The 16,912-nt window shown below is 39.8% G+C and overlaps 1 protein-coding gene across 2 annotated transcripts in view; it reads right to left on the minus strand.

Moving 5' to 3' along the window:
• The window catches only part of UVRAG (UV radiation resistance associated), an 88,305-nt gene that overhangs the window by 15,339 nt on the left and 56,054 nt on the right, over nucleotides 1–16,912 (minus strand). The window contains exons 13-14 of one of the 2 annotated variants that reach the window (XM_054654459.2): nucleotides 15,872–15,950; nucleotides 12,824–14,712 (exon numbers count right to left, since the gene is read on the minus strand). In XM_054654459.2, coding sequence (XP_054510434.2) covers nucleotides 14,485–14,712; nucleotides 15,872–15,950 — 307 coding nt within the window. In that variant the 3' untranslated portion in view covers nucleotides 12,824–14,484. Of the gene's footprint in view, nucleotides 1–12,823; nucleotides 14,713–15,871; nucleotides 15,951–16,912 lie in introns of those variants that run through there. The other variant, XM_054654458.2, reaches the window with a different exon arrangement.

The following is a 16,912-nucleotide window of genomic DNA, read 5'->3' on the forward strand; positions in this document are numbered from 1 at the left end:
ATAACAAATATTAGTAAGGACTGTTTTTTTTCTCCAATTCATAAAGCATTTCTTATACACCTTCCCTTAAGTTTAATTTTTTTAACATCCAACACCACACAGGCAGGGCTAGTTAATCCACCTCATCCAATAAACAGTAAGGCACTGAACAACAGTCATAAAGACTGAATCCAGAGGAGGCCATGGAGATACATCAAGGGTTGCTGGAGCACCTCTGCTCTGAAGACAGGCTGGGAGAGCTGGGGGTGTCCAGCCTGGAGTAGAGAAGGCTTTAGGGAGACCTCAGAGCCCTTTCCAGTGCCTAAAGGGGCTCCAAGAGCTGGAGAGGGACTTAGGACAAGGGCCTGAAATGACAGGACAAGGGGGAATGACTTCAAACTAACAGAGGACAGGGTTAGATGGAATACTGGGAAGAAATTCTTGGCTGTGAGGATGGCAAGGCCCTGGCATAGGTTGCCAAGAGAAGCTGGGGCTGCCTCAGGTTTGGAAGGATGGGGCCTCAAGGCCAGGCTGGATAGGGCCTGGAGCAACCTGATCTAGAGGGGGTTTCCCTGCCCATGGCAGGAGGGTGGAATTGGATGATCTTTAAGGCCTGTTCCAGTTCAAACCATTCTATGATTCCCTGTGACTTGTTACAGTAGGATTCACACAAGTACTTCTTAACATCAAAATCAATTTTAAAAAGAGAAAAATGTAGGGAGAAGCTGCTTTGCCCATAAGAATTAAGAGGGCAGGAAAACAAGAGCAGACAGAGGTAACCATGTGCTGTCTTGATTCTCATAAGAAACTGTTCAAATTTCAATTGTTGCTATTAAAAGTCACCCATCTCCACACTAAGTTTCTACTGCAATAATTTTCAAAAGCATTTTATTCAAGATTTTAAAGATCTGATTGTTTCTTCAGGATATTACAGACCCAGCCATCCAAAGATAATGTGCCTCTTTTAATTGAAGAGGTGTCCCAGACTTGTGTTCACATAGAACACCATGTATTCTCCACAGAACTTTAAGTAAATCATTAATGATGTTCCAGTGATAAAATATTAATTCTGATTTCTATACCAATATTTAGCTCCTATGCACAGCTTTGTTTTCCCAAGTGCTGCTCTCATGTTTGTTACTAACAACACTTACTCCACAGACACAAGATATAGGAGACAAGATGCATCATATTTTGTGAACAGTTCAAGGCAGAAGAATTTGAAGAATTATCTGTACAGAGAAATCTCAAGAAATAGGACAATACATTTTAAGGCAAACTTCTCTATAGAAAACCAGCTAATCATACCAGTGGGTATTTTCTATTATACCTATATATTCCAAATCACAGAAAACCATAAATGTTAAAATAAGCTGCATTTAAAACAGTGGTTCTCAGAGCAAAAGGTAGATTTATTCTTAAAAAACCTGTATTAGCTTTCTAAGAAAGTGTTTAAAGACTAAATTTCCTTTAAAAACTAATGCCAACAAAACCACAGCATTAGCTGTTGGTGAGGCATGACAAACTGAAGTTAAATTGTAACAAAATAGGCATAATTATTTTACACTCTAGGATGAGAAAAAATAATATTCAGCTGCTCCAGTTTCTACCTGTATTTCCTTCTCTGCAATGGTCTGAACTTACACTGGAAGGTGAGTGAGTGGACCAGCAGTGAACAGCTCCAATCTGAGCATCTCTACTCCACTGCCAACCAAACAGCTTCTAAGGATTCATTGCATCAACTGGACTGTTAGGCTTAAAAATCATGACCTAAAATCATGTTAGACAACAGAAAAGTTTACTGCCTTCCTAAAGGTAACAATTCCATAGCAAAATGTTCATTCATCAAATCTACCAGTAGAGATACATCATTTGTTAACTAACTAAAATACAAATCTGCAAAAGTTCAGTTCTTTCCTATAAAGTCTATAAGAAGTACTAGGACTACTGAGGTTTTTCAATCAAGTTGGCTTTAAAAGAAACCATTTAGTTATCTTTCTATTGCTGGGTAATTGCAGGTTGCACCCAAGATCAAAATGAGGAGGTTTGCCACTCTATGCCTGCTCTTAAGAAAAACAATGATATCCTGCATTTATGTGCAAAAAACAACTGTCCACTTCCTATCCTAATTCTTGCAGCACTATTTCATAACTAATGGTATACAAGCATATACATTTACTTCCAGCCAGAAACCACAGAGTACCTGGGCTCAATTATCTTTTTTTTTTTTTGGGGGGGGGAGAGTGCAGAATGACTCCAATTCTAACCTCATCTGTTCATCATTTCTCATATTGTTTCCCCAGCCATATTCATCTTGTTCTAAGCCATGTGGAAGCTGTCTAACAGCCAGAATATGTTATTAAAGCTCAAAATAGCAGCCCCTTTAGTACATATTGTGCATAATATTCAAGTCTATGCCAAAATCTGCTGTATTTTGGACTTCCCTTAGTCCCCACTGCAGGCAACTGCTTCTTGATTCTGTAGCAGTACCTGTACCTACACAACAGGTGGACTCAACCCACTATTACACTATGCAAAGATCTTGCAATATTAAGGCAGTCAAAAACAATTTTGAATTATTTTCAGCTATATGAGGAGTTTCTCTTGATAACATCAAGAATTTCAAAAAAACATCTGTTCCACAAATGTGAAAACCTACAGAAAAAAACAGAACCAAAACTATTGTTTCAATCAAATTTGCAGAGCTGGTCACAAGCCAAGCATTTGCACAAGGTTTTCAGAGAATGTCAAACACCGAAATATTAAGAATGTCAAACAGAAATATTAAGTTTTAGAAGTTTTAATAAAATGACATAGTTAATTGTTTTACAAGATCCTAGGTGACTTTGTCAGAGTAGGATAGAACACTGGCACAGATTCAGATTACTAAGCACTGCAATAAAGAAAACGGGAAGTGTTGTTATAATGCCTGTTGCTATATAAACAACTATGGGGGATCACTGAAATAAGGCCTGCTGCTATATAAACAGTTGTGTGTGTTTATATCTTTTGGGAGCAATTATAAAATTTTTTTCTTGCCTTTGTTTTATTGAATCTGGCTAGTTGTTCTAGCTCTGAATGCCTATGTGGGTTTACTGAAAAACCCTTATGCTACAACATTACTGAAAAATGTTGTGGTATCAACAGCTGTTCAGACAATGTACCTCCAAACTAAGCATCTAAAAATCATTTTCATTTTTCACACTTAAACAAAAGGGTTTTTTAAACTTTTTTAAGATTCTTGGGGAAGTGGGAGCTGAAAAAAGAAAAATAACCACTGTGATTATAACAAGTCTTGAATTTCTCAATCTTGCTTCTAGAAGGAGCAAATAGAGGACTGCTACAGTAGTGACAGCCCTCACCCAAGCAAGAGGAAGTGCTCAAATATAACAGCTATTTCAAAAGATACTATGACATATCTTTATATGCCTGTGTCCATCTCCCAGAGTTACACCTGAAAAGCAGTTGTTTACTTTGCAACTCATTCAAAGTATTAAACTAACAAGAAAGCAAGTTACATCCACATCCTTGAAGACCCATGTCCTTCATTAATCCATTGAGCATACTCTTTCAAATTCCACAAGCCAACCCAGCATACCTAAAGCCTTCACTAAAACCATCTTAAAAGACTCCCACCACAATTTTGATATAGCAAGAGCAAATAAGGCACACAAACAGTAACCAAAGCAGTTAGAGGAGGTAAGTGCATTTTATGCTATACCATTGAAGGATAATTACAATCAGTAATTTTAAAAGCATGCTTAGTCTGAACTAACCTGATTTGTCCCACATTTACAAGGGAAATGCTGATATCAATAAGATAATTTCCACTTATCACAAAATCCTAGAATGGTTTGGGTTGGAAAGAACTTTTAAGCTCATCCAGTCCTTACCATGCCACCATGGGCCTAGATACTTTCCACTAGATCACACTGCTCTGAGACCTGTCCAGCCTGGCCTCAAACACTTCCAGGGATGGGGCAGCCACAGCTTCTGTGGGCAACCTGTGCTACGGCCTCACCACTCTCACAGCCAAAAATTTCTGCCCAATATCCCATCTAACCCTGCCTCTGGCAGTGGGAAGCCATTCTCTCTTGTCCTGTCATTCCAGTCCCTCTCCTGGTCTCTTGGAGCCCCCTTTGGGCACTGGAAGGGGCTTTAAGGTCCCCCTGGAGCATTCTCTTCTCCAGGCTGAACCCCCAACTGTCCTGGCTGTCTCCAGAGCAAAGGGACTCCAGCCCTTGGAACATCTCTGTGGCTTCCACTGGACTTGCTCTAACAGGTCCATGTCCTTGTGATGTTGAGGGCCCCTTACTCTCTCACTGACCTGTAAGAGTGATAACTAACACTGGAGATGCTACACAGTCCCTCGACCAAGATAGTCACTAGTACAGCTCAGAAAAGTTCATCTCTACATTAGAGCAAAATGTCTCACAGAGCTCTGGCTGATTCAGCTCTCACAAACTGCATCAAATTGAGATGGAAACTTTTTCTCACCACTGGTTCCTCCTGCCCCAAGAACAGCCTGTCTCCTTTCCTCTCCTCTCAGCCTGAAGAATTTTAATTCACTTCCATCTGAAAGGCAGGGGAAATTCATGCATGAAGTCTACATACAGGAATGGTTCAGAAGTGATCATCAGGGAAACTATATTCTCATCTGATAACAGACTTAATTCCCTTTTACCTTCTTTGATTTGTCCTGGAATTACATTAAGCTGCTTCTTCCTCTTGCATTCACCAAAACACAAAGTCTGATCTTTATTCAAAGACAGCAGCAGCCTCAATTCTAAATGCACAGCAACTTGTACTATTGTGCCAAACATTTATGAAGCAGTTTTCTTCTTATTCTTAAAACTTCAACAATATTTAATACTGGATTTTTGGTTTCAATAATGTTTATTGGAGATAGACCTCAAGAAAATAAGGAAATAGGAGTATGTGTTTGAGTTCATGTAGAACACACTGTGTAGAACTGAACATTCAGATAAGCCAAAAAGCTGCATTTCCTCAAGAAGTCTCTCACTGCTATACATGAAACTCTTCTTGAGAGTGAACACAACACCCCTCTAGAGAGGTCTCAAACATTAACCTTCATGATTTCAGTCTGGTGTCCAGTAAGGGGAACCATTGTCAAAGATAGGCTGGGAGAAACAGCCACTCATATAAGTATTCCTGTAAAACTTAGCTGTTACTGGCTTGTTACAAAAGCCAACATATATGGGGCCCCATGCCCATAAAGGTACACCTCATATGCCATGACTGTTTCATAAAAGAACATTTAAAAAGGCAATTTAGAAGATAGAGCAGTTACCAGCCTCCAAAAAGTTTCCCCTACTTCCCAGTGAAGCACTCAAATAACTAAAACCATGTTTACTGCAGTCTTGCTGCATTTATAGCTTGATGAGATGAAACTATAGAGGACATTTTCTGACCTGAATCTCTAAAGTACAATCTTTACAGATTCAGGTCAGAGCTTCTCAAAAGGGTTCAGTATCACTAACTGATGTTCACTGGAAATTGATGTTCACTGTTTATAGGAAATGGGTACCCTCATTTCCTATGACTTCATTCATCCTGAGCTTTTGTATTAAAAATCATTACACTGGGCACAGAACAAGAGGTCAGACATGCAAAAGTCAAAAGGGGAAAGATAAGTAACAATTCTGTGCCTCCATCTTAAACATTAAATTTTGCCTGTGTGTTTAACTCCCCAAATGTAATCTGCATACCTGAAGTTTGCTTTTTACCTATATATGAACCTGTAAATATCAGAAGGACAATATTCTCAGGGAATACCATGGTATGTACAGAGAACTCTCCCACCCTGTCCTGGATGGAAATCAGAGAAAATGTGTGGTTTGGGTTATAGTGCTACACACTCCTCTTCCACTTCTCTGTTACTTTCACATTGTAATAAATCCACTCCAAAACCAGGTAATTTTCATATATGACACCAGTCCAGCTCTACCCTCTACCTTAAGATGTTACAGGAAAGGAACCCGCAGAATTATTTCAGTGGGCAAACAATGAGCTCCATTAGATGTAAAATCTTTCAGCTACTTGCTCTTTCATGTTGTGTTGGGAAAGCCCTTGTTTTAAAATAGGGGAAATTGAGCTTCTGGCCATTCATTCATCCAGGTTTATGAACCCTGCTCTTTCAGGTGAAAAGATTTTTGCTTCAAGAAAGCTTTACTCAAAGAGCAAGTGATTCAGCCCATGACACAGAGCTTAAATGGAAGAAGAATCTGGGGATTCTCTGCTCCCAGGCACATCTTGCATTTCAGCTGAACTGCTTTCCAGGTATCTGTTACATTACTGTCAGTGAACAAAACAGACTGACTTCTAAAAAAATATTAGATTGTGAATCAAATGGGAAGCCCTCTCATTTGAGGAACAGAATGAACAGTTTAACCTATGAAAAACTTGCTTCCTATCAGGGTAACAACAGCATTCAGTGAACTCCACTTGGCAGTAAGACACACCAACACAGGAAATGGTTTCCCATATGATGGATGATATTTCAAACTTAAAAGCTGAGGTCAGAGAGCATAAACCAAGGACAGTTCAGCACTGGTCTTCCTGAAAATGTCAACTTGCTAAATTGAAGCAGAGCTTGTTTTTTTTGTTCCTAATTACACAATATTAACTTCATGAATTACACACAAGGCCAGCAAAGAGAGATGAAATAACCCCTTCAGTATTTCCAGTCTCTTGAAAAACAAAACACTTTAAAGTTCTGGATTTCCAGACATTCTGGACTGACCAAAAAGTGAATGAGCCCAAACATATCAGAGCCTGTTATTCCATTTGTTGGAGAGCAACTTGCTCTAAACTTCAACCCCAGTATATAAAAAACCTGAAAGGCATTTATGGATGATTAAGTAGCTGACATACCAAAAGTGTTCAAAATAGGTTCTGTGCCATGATGTGCCAAATCTTATGCACAGAAGTATGAGGCCAACCCTGACCAAGGAGGACAAAACATACATATTAAAGTATACAACAGAATAACACAGAATGTGGGGAGAAACGTGAAAATAACAGAAGCTCAGGGGAAAAAAAAATCTAAACCCCACAAGTCACAGATTGTCACTTACTTGCAAATAAGAGATAGGAAGAGTTTTTATGCATTAAAGCAAGTGAAGTTTTAAGAAATTAGGTGCATTTTACCATAATTTCTCTTTCCTACTAAGAAATGGGCCACATGGCAGAAAGAGAGAAGGCTCTGAAGGAAGAAACAGGCTTACCAAGCAGGACCTGGAAATCCACAGATGTGAACACTTTATATTTGAATGTACAGCTTTGCCTCCAGTGCACACACCCGACTTGTTAAGAAAAACTATACAACTGCAGCTTTTTCCTACACTCATCCATTGTGCCAGGGCTTGATAACAGATTTTCCACTTCCTTATCTCTTTCAATTTTGTAACATGGAACTTATATACACTATAAAGCAGCTGAACCTGGCAGACAACATGTGTTTATGTCAGATTAATTATATCAGGAATTCATTTGCCTATTGATCACTCAATTTTGGTTCTCTTTTAAAAACATTTTTTTGGGAAATTTTTTAGTCTGAAGAGCTAATGCACAGAGATGATGACAGCTACACAGTACAAACGCTATGTAATACACATAAAATGCCTGCAAGGCTGGTCCCACAAAATCATTTTGGAGGACTGACTCTAAGCACAGCTGGTGATGCCGCCTCTCCTATTCATAGAAACACAGAACAGTTTGGGTTAGAAAGGACTTTTAAGCTCATCCAGTCCTAACCCCACCACCATGGGCCTAGATACCTTCCACTAGATCAGATTGCTTCAAGATCTGTCCAGCCTGGCCTCAAAACACTTCCAGGGATGGGGCAGCCACAGCTTCAGTGGACAGCCCGTGCCAGGGCCTCATCACTCTCACAGCCAAGAATTTCTGCCCAGTATCACATCTAACCCTGCCTCTGGCAGTGGGAAGCCATTCTCTCTTGTCCTGTAACTCCAGGCTCTTCTCCAAAGTCCCTCTTCAGCTCTTGGAGCCCCTTCAGGCATTGGAAGGGGCTCTGAGGTCTTCCTAAAGCCGTCTCTTCTCCAGTCTGAACAACCCAAGCTCTCCCAGCCTGTCCATACATGAAAAGTGCTTCATCCCTCCAGTGACCCAATCACACTGGCCATCCCACCACAGCTGCAGGAGCCTCCAGCACTGCCTACGCTTAGGCTGAAGGTGCCAGGATCTGTACAGGTTGAACACCCAAGATCTGCTCCTTCACAGAGCAAGTTAATATTGGTCTTTGCATACAGACAAGGGATAGGCAGGCTTTCAGCTGAATGAAAGCCAGGACTTCAGTTACAGCTAATCCAGCCTCATTTTTTCTTGGCATGGGTGATAGGAAAGGGAAAAAGAAAGCCTTTCCAAAGAGTTTGCACAAAACATGTATAAATTCCCCAATTCTAAATGATCTGGCTAAGTATCAGCTCAGTGTTACCCTAGGAAAGTTTCAGGAATTAAACCTCTCCTAAGAGCTTTTGGCTCTACCCAGCTGGAGAAAGTACTTTGTGGTGTTTCAGGTGCAGTCCCTTCCTCTACATTTTGAAATGAAAGCCTGGCACTTGACAAGACAAGGACTAGACTCTGGCTTCAACCTATGCTCTTTCAAGAACACTTTTCCATACATAGCTGAACTGGCCTTGGATTCAGACAGTGCATTCTTTCTGAACTGTGTTTTATGATCCTAGTTTAGGGGCCTCATAAAAGACGTAGAGTGCAAGTCACAGTATCCTGCACTCAAAGGGCCATAACCACTGCATATACACCACTACTCACAGAATTCTTTAAAGACACTTCTGCTCCTTAGTGTTTATTGACAAAACAAATTTCTAGACCTAACATTTCTGCTGTTCAACTTCCCATGGAAAAGCTTTTAGTTTGTGTCATAGAGCTGATTTTCTCTCATGTTTGATAGTCTAATAGAACCAGAAACTGAACCTCTTGCCTCATTTCATGTTTAACAGCTGAGTTTCAGTTCAGCCTCTTACATATGGCACTAGTACATAAGCATTCAACTTTAATTCCATGCAGGTATTAGGAAGAAGGCACTTGAACTACACCTATGATATAGCAAGAATTTTGGTTTTCTTCTGTGGTTCTGTGAATGTTACTTTGGCATTAGATAAGCAACTCACCACAAAGCAGCACTCCCAGGAAAGCAGCACTGGCTGCTCAGCTTCTCAAGCAGATTACACAAAGCATGTAAATGCCACCTGCCACCATGTGGACACGGTGGCCATGGACACACAAGAGGAGCGCCAGACATTAGTTACTTACCTGGATCTGTACTCTATTGATGAGAAAAAGAACCTTGGGGGAGCTGACAAGAGAGTGATTTTTTTTTTTTTTCATACCAAGTAGCAAAAAAGTTCATGTGTTGCTAATGACTGTCAGATGAAAGCAGAGCTATTCTTTGGCCAGGGCTGAGCAAGTGATGCCGATGTGAATAGGAGTATCAGTCTAACATAACACAGTATTGGTCTGACAAAACAAATGAGGATGAGAAAAGAAGCCTTCCCTGTGAAACAACCCTGAGCACAGCATTCAAGCTGAACAGAAGAAAAAAATGACCTTATTTCATACAGTGTAAGGTTTCACTAAACTTGGAAGTGATGCCTGGAAGGTGATGCTCTGTCTGACACCATATGCAGAGACTCTGCTAACAAACACAACTATGAACTTTTTACATGGATAGACAGGGATAGGAAAAGGGGAAGAGATTTAAACTAAAAGAGGGGAGATTCAGATTAGATACTAGAAATAAATTCCTTACTCAGAAGGTGGTGAGGCCATGGCACAGGTTGCCCAGAGAAGCTGTGGCTGCCCCATCCCTGGAAATGTTCAAGGCCAGGTTGGACAGGGCTTGGAGCAACCTGGTTTAGGGTTGGTGTAAGGAGGGTGTTGGTCTAGGAAAGGTGTCCCTGCCCATGAACGAGATGGTCTTCAAATTCCCTTCCAACTCAAACTGTTGTATGATTCTATGAACTGAGGTTAGACTAGACACATTCACTCCTTGGGTTGGCTGTAGGAAAACAAAGAGTTGTCAAATGGTCCAAATTATTTGACACCTGGTTTCACAAGTCTACTTTTCAAGAGCCAAATTATTTAGACAAGGACAGAACACCACCGCTCCTGAGGCCATGTCAAATAAAGCCAGATGGAGATAGTGACCAAGGTCACATCAAAAGAATAAAAGGGGTCTCACAACAGTCATACAGATGCCCTCTGGTTTTGTGGTAAAGCTGAGATAAGACTTAGAATAAGATATCCAGAAGATTAAGAGGCAAATTAATTTGATGTCCTTCAGTGGCTGACTGAAATAGCAAATCATGTGAGACTTAGACTGAAAATAACTTCACTGCCCCGTGCAAGAAAATAGCTGCAGTAAACTCCCTTCTCACTGGTACCTAAAGAAACCAGCTTTACAGCTCCATTGAAATTATGTCCTCTACAAGCAATCTGAGAACTGGACAAGAAATAATGCTTGTCAAGTATTATGCAAGAGACAACCTCTGGAATACCTAAAGAAATTGGAACTTTGATGAACAAGAATGACATGCTCTCCTCAATGGTTACACATCATAAATGCATGCATTACACATAATGACCAATACAGGACAGAAATAATTTAATATAGAATCACAGAATTGTTTGGGTTGGAAGGGACCTTCAAGCTCATCTAATTCCAAGCCCCTGCCATGGGAGCGACACCTTCTACTAGACCAGGCTGCTCCAAGGCCCATCCAACCTGGCCGTGGCCACCTCCAGGGATCGGGCAGCCACAGCTTCTCTGAGCAACCTGTGCCAGGGCCTCACCACCCTCAACTTTCTGGGTATACAATTTTGAGCAAGTTATTTTCCCACAGTAACAATGTGTGTGCTCACTAGGGACTCACTCACCTCAGGGAGGATGGTCAGTAAATTAAGATCAACTCATCATATGTAATGAAGAACCTACACTGAAGTCAGGCCGAAGCAATTAAGGCTCTGGGAATGAAGGAAAGAGACAGCAAAGAGGCCAGTAAAGCAGCAATAAAGATGCTTTCTTTTTACAGACCTGAGACTCAAAACTCAAAGCCACTGCACTCTCAATAACCCCTACTTCAAAGCTTAAAAAATTAATTAAATTATTGAGATGAAAAAACCTAGAGCAGCAAGACCACTGCTCAAGCACTTGTGAGAGCTCAGATTCACAAGGTCCATGTCTCTGCCCCAGCAGAAGTGGGTGCCATTCACATTGTTCAGAACAAAGACAACTCTGAGAGCTGCCATTTTGACCCTGTTCTCTGTTCACTTATCACCCACAAAAAACTTCACCAAACTCCAAGGATTTCCTAATATTCATCCACCATAACAAGAGGTTTTCATGGTGTAATCTCAATTACTCCACTGTGAATACCAGGATGAGAGTTCACGTCTTTCTCCTACTAAAGCCTCAGCTTCCTCAGATACTCCACATACATCCCTAACTTAGGAGCTACAGGGTTTGTGGGGCTAGTACTTGCTGAATGCTCTCCCAGTGTCTAATGCTTTGGAGAGCTGTGCAATTCACTCCCATTTTTAGCAACCTTATTGCACTTCACCTTTGACAATTATAGTGAATCTTTTTTGTAGGTATTATTAGACATGACTAATTTATCTTTGAAAAAAACCCTGCATTTCTATTCTAGTGAGAGTCAAACAGCTGAAATCTTAAATGGAAATTTACAGCCTTAGATAATGTTATCCAACTCAAAAAGCTCCTCTGTGAACTTTGTGAGGGATGCAATTTTACAAACAGAAAATATGGGTATTGAAACAATTCGTGCTCACATACAGATGGAAGTTATTATGAACTCTCAGAATTAACACACATTGTTTCAACTTTGGAATGTAACAGCAAAGCAAGTTTCTCCAAAAAAAACTCTACCAAGCCAGCACTAGGCTGCTTCTAATTCCAGCTGAATTCTCCTGAGTACAAGATGTGGTTTCCAGTGTTATTATCCTGCTGTTTTACAAAACAGTACCCCTTTATCTCTGGAAGAGTTTTTATGTCAGTAATTTTATTTAATATCAATCCCATCTCACTTCTGCCACACTCACATTTCTTCTTGCTGCCAGAATTCTAGGTAATTGTAAAAGGAAAAAAAAAAATCTGTGAAATCAGGGAAGCTTATACAAATAACTTCAAAATATCTCTTAAGTTGATTGAATTTTTCTGGGCTCTTTGTCACAGTGTTCAAAACTTGCATGAATGATTCAAGTGAGGTGATAGAGACCCAGGCTCCTGTTTTCATGCTCCAGCGAAGTCACCACTATTCTTCCCAGGCACCTCCAGTCTTCCCAGAACACAGAGGGAATTAAGCAACAGATTTACATTTATTCCTGACAAAGAGGACTGGTTCTCTGAATTAAGGTAAACACCTTTGGGTGATAGTCTGGAGACAAGAGAGAGGCAGCTGCTCATTCTCTGTCCAAACTTAATTTTTCACATGTTCACAAGAACTAAGCATATCTGGACACTTTTCTGAAAGCAGCCATAAGGTCTGCTAAAAGCTATGTAAATTCAACAGTTTCAGCATCCCAAGAAACATACAAGAACTCAGACAATCTTGGGTTTTTAGGTCAAGCCAGCACCAGAGCAGAGGTTTTATGATGCATTTCTGCACATTACCTACCTCCTCTGCTTTCAGAGTGGAATTTCCCCTTGGCAGAACTATATAAAGCAGCAATATTTGATCAAGGACATGAAAACAAAGGTGACTACAACAGTTTATGTGGACATTATAACACTTTCATGATTAAATAAGTAGTAGGAGGACCCCCAGAAATTCCAATTTACTTTTATTATGTTTTTATATCCAACAGCATACAATCTCAAGCATTAACATGTGAACCACTAGTGTTCTACGAACCACTTTGAAGTTTGGCCACTGACTGGCTTGCACCAGCACCAATGACCCCAAGTAGAGCTGGAAACTCTTTTTATACCATTACATACTTAAAGCCTTCATTTACTTTTATAAGTTTAAACTTATGCCAGTGATTTCAGAAACCAACTGCAAGGAATTGGAAGGCACTCACATGGGTGAGTGACCGTGTGTTCAACCACCCAGAGTCCTTCAGAAACAGGACAAGAAAATCAGAATGAGAGGTTTCAGTAGGTATAAGAGTGGTAACATCTTAAAGGTGATAAGTCAAGGAGATAAAGAGGAAAACAAGTGAAGTGGTGAAAGTTTCTATAAAAAAATACTACAGGCACAAGTGTCAAGTAACCCACTACACAAACAGGAAAGACAACCACCCTGGCCTCAATGAAGAATTCATCATTTCAATGAAAAAAATGACAGAGCTTCTTGCTTGCATCACATAACTGAATGGCAAACTCCAGAATAAGGTAAAGACAAAGAAGGGCTGAAAGGCAAAGCAAGCAGCATCACACTCACAAGTTACAGAATGAACTAGTAAGCAGAGATTAAGGAAAGTATTGTTTTGATAGTAATGAAGAGCAAAGCATTTGAGGGAAACACTAATCCCTTTTTCTCACTAATCTTCCCTCTGGAGGTCAAGTGTGAACAGCTGGCTGCCATTACCAATACCACCAACAAGGAGGCGTAGTCTAAGATACATTAACAGCCTGGCGAAGCCAATTTCCAAGATTAGTAGGACTCGATTAACTTTGTCTTAAGATATTTTAGCCTTTAAGTAATTTCAGAGGTTATTGTCCAAAATACACTAAGCATGGGCAAGTCTGGAAAATGGTAAATGCAATCCAAGCTTAAAAAACAAACAACACAGAAAGACTCAGAAGCTTTACTTCAGTTTGGGATAAGGAATGGCAAAAAAAATGATGGAAGAGAAAAGTGGAAAAACAAACAAGACTAGTAGAAACTAAGCATAAAAAGGTCAGATTTTTCAAGAATAAACCTGTAGGACTAATGTAATTTCAAACAGGTTAGAAACAGAAATGTCATATTTCTCTTGGAATTTAAACCTCTTGGCATTTTCTGCTATAATATGCTCACAAGCATGCTGGAGAAATGGTATATTGATGAAGTACAAGAGAATACAGAGCAAGTACTCTTCGGTGTAATAAAGGATGGTTCATGACTACAACTGAAGTGCTGGCAAAATGGGACTCCACCTGGAATAACAGAACCCCAGTCCTATCCAATATTTTTATTAGGTAATCTGGATAGGGCATAGGCTCAGGTACAGCCAGCATAAAGCTGAGACTGAGTTCTCAGCTTTTTTTTTTTTTTTTTTTGCCACCAAAGCAGAAACATGATTAAGAACAAGAAAGTTCTTCTTTAAGAATACATTCAAGGTACAGAATATAAAATGTGAATTAAACAAATCACCTGCTGTGACAGCTGCAGCTGGTCGGAAGCTGCACAGATAAATTTGGCCATAACAGAACCCCAACTCGACCAGCCTAGTTCGTTAAGGAGTAGAAGTAAACAAGTCCCCAGGAAGACAATGTTGGATTCAATCTCCAACAGGGGAGCCCAGCCAATCCCATTCAATCCTGAATGCAGACATCAGCTGGCCAGTGAGCTGGGTGGTGCTGAGACCTCGACCACTCAGGCGTTCAAGCATGGGAAATTTGAAACCCTCATAAAAGGGGCTGTCCATCAATAAACGTTGGCTGTTGTCACTTGAACTCGGTGTGTTCAGTCCTGTGCCTGTCTCCAGAACTGCAACAAACGTAACAACCTGCACAAATTCAGAATGGACTGTTGTGTTGCTGTGCAGGAGATACCTTTGGCTGTTGGTTGCACAGAATCATAAGTTTTACTCTGCTAGGCTTTTAAGAGTACAAACCTATTAGAACCCAATGAACTGGAAATAAAAGAACAAGATTTGGGAAGCATTTCTCCCATCCTACTCAATGTTTTGAAAGCAACAGTTGCTCACTGTATCCAGCTTTGGGCATTGCATTTCAAGAAAAATGTGTATTCAGGTGGAGAATCTGAGACAAGAGAAGAGTTGAAAAGTGGTTTTTCAATGCATAAAAGTTTGCAAAATGGAAGAGACCTAAATGGATCAGATAATTACAATATATAAACAAAGGCAAGACAGGTTTGGACCCAATGTCAGAAATTAGCTGTCTTTAGTGGCCAAGACAGTCAAGCACTGGAACTAAGCAGTACTTGTATCACAAGTTTTTCTTCACCAGAACATCACCAGGGACAGCATAAAAGCAGCTGACCCTGTCCTAGGACTACATACCAATTGAAACAGCCAGGCCTCTTTAAGACCAGCTTTCTGAACATTCTCTGAATTCCATACCAAATGTGTTAGCTGCAGGTATTACTGCCACCTCAAATACAAGTATGCAAAGTCTCTTCCATTTTTCAGAGTAATAGGTGTTGGGTTTTTTTTAATACATTAAAAACAAGGAAGTAAGGTTGATTAGAGAACTTTTTAAATAAAAGTCACATTTGCAATACTTCATATTTTACATGTATTGTGTTTTCTTATAAGGGTAGAATACTAATTGAAGTAATAATACAGCAAGATTAAAGACACACGAGCAAGAACTACATGAATAGATCTTCAAGTACAACAGAATAAAAAAACGAGACTATTTACAGTTTTCAAAACAGTGTGAAGTCTATAGACTCATAGAAGGTACTATTTGAAAAGGAAAAGACTCATTATTATCTGGCAAGTCATTCTCTAAGTACCACAGAAGAAAATCGCAAGCACAAAGCTGAAGATAGGAGAAAATTATGTGTTCAAGGATATTTTTCTTAGTTCACAGGTTTTTACCACAGAGAGCAGCATCACAGGACAGCACATGCACATTCACGTCATACTGAGCAGAGAATACATATAAATAATAATAAAAAGTAATCTCAAGTGTACCAACCTGTGCTATATTTTTGTTGAGAAGATAAACTCCATATTCAAATTGAAGCTTCTCCCCTCCTTTTGCATATAAAGGAAATCTGACGGGAAAAAAAAGGGAGGTGAGGGAAAGCATTTAAGGTGAAATTATTCAGATGCTTATGTAAACGTCAAAAAGCCCCAGATTCCTTTTCCGAGAAGGTAAAAATTGAAAAAGCTTCCTTTTCTGACTTCTCCCAGGAACCCCTCCATAGGATGTATTTAGGAACCCCCTGCAACTCCAGTCAATCAGCATTTAACAACTGATGCCAAAACTCAGCTACGGAATTCCATTTTTTAAAGTATTTGAGGTTTTTAAAGGACACTTTATGATTCTCCCAGGGCTGCAACATCCCTCTCACCAATCAAAGTGTAATTTCAGAAGCACACAGCACAATTCCAGATCCCACGTTATCCCTCTGCATTCACTCAGTCACACTTGGTTAGCTCATTTCCAAAGAGAAAGAGTATTTTTTAAAAGTTGTTCTTTTTTGATCATTATCCTGTGATTGACAGAGCACAAAGCCCTTTACACAGAGAAGAAATTTGCAGGCTCACTTAGCAGAACAACATTCAAAATAGAAGTGATTCCTTTCAACAAACTTCACACATGCACCAAAGGCTTGAGTCACAGCATCATAGATCACTATAGCCCTTGCAAACATTTCATTACTGATCTTTATTTTTCCTACGTAATAAATATTGCTCACCATTCTAAATATAAATTTGATACTACATTTGATATACCCAAATATATCAAATAGCTTGTAAGAACGTAGCATAGCACTGCTGCATGAGACAAGAGAACTAAAACATTAGTCCCTTAAATACGGAAACTCTTTGACAGTTTCTGCATTAAAGAATATAGTTCTGTACATCTGCTTAAAGAACCTCTGCTTAAGTGAAGCAGTTCTCAAACAGCTTTAACAGCTGTACACTGCGCTTCTAAGGATTGTCTTTTGACTCCTCCTCAGCACCAGAGGTTATGAGGTCATCATGATGTCATCAGGGTCAATTCAGCAGT

The sequence above is a fragment of the Agelaius phoeniceus genome, chromosome 2, assembly GCF_051311805.1.
Source record: "Agelaius phoeniceus isolate bAgePho1 chromosome 2, bAgePho1.hap1, whole genome shotgun sequence".
Classification (NCBI taxonomy): Eukaryota; Metazoa; Chordata; class Aves; order Passeriformes; family Icteridae; genus Agelaius; species Agelaius phoeniceus.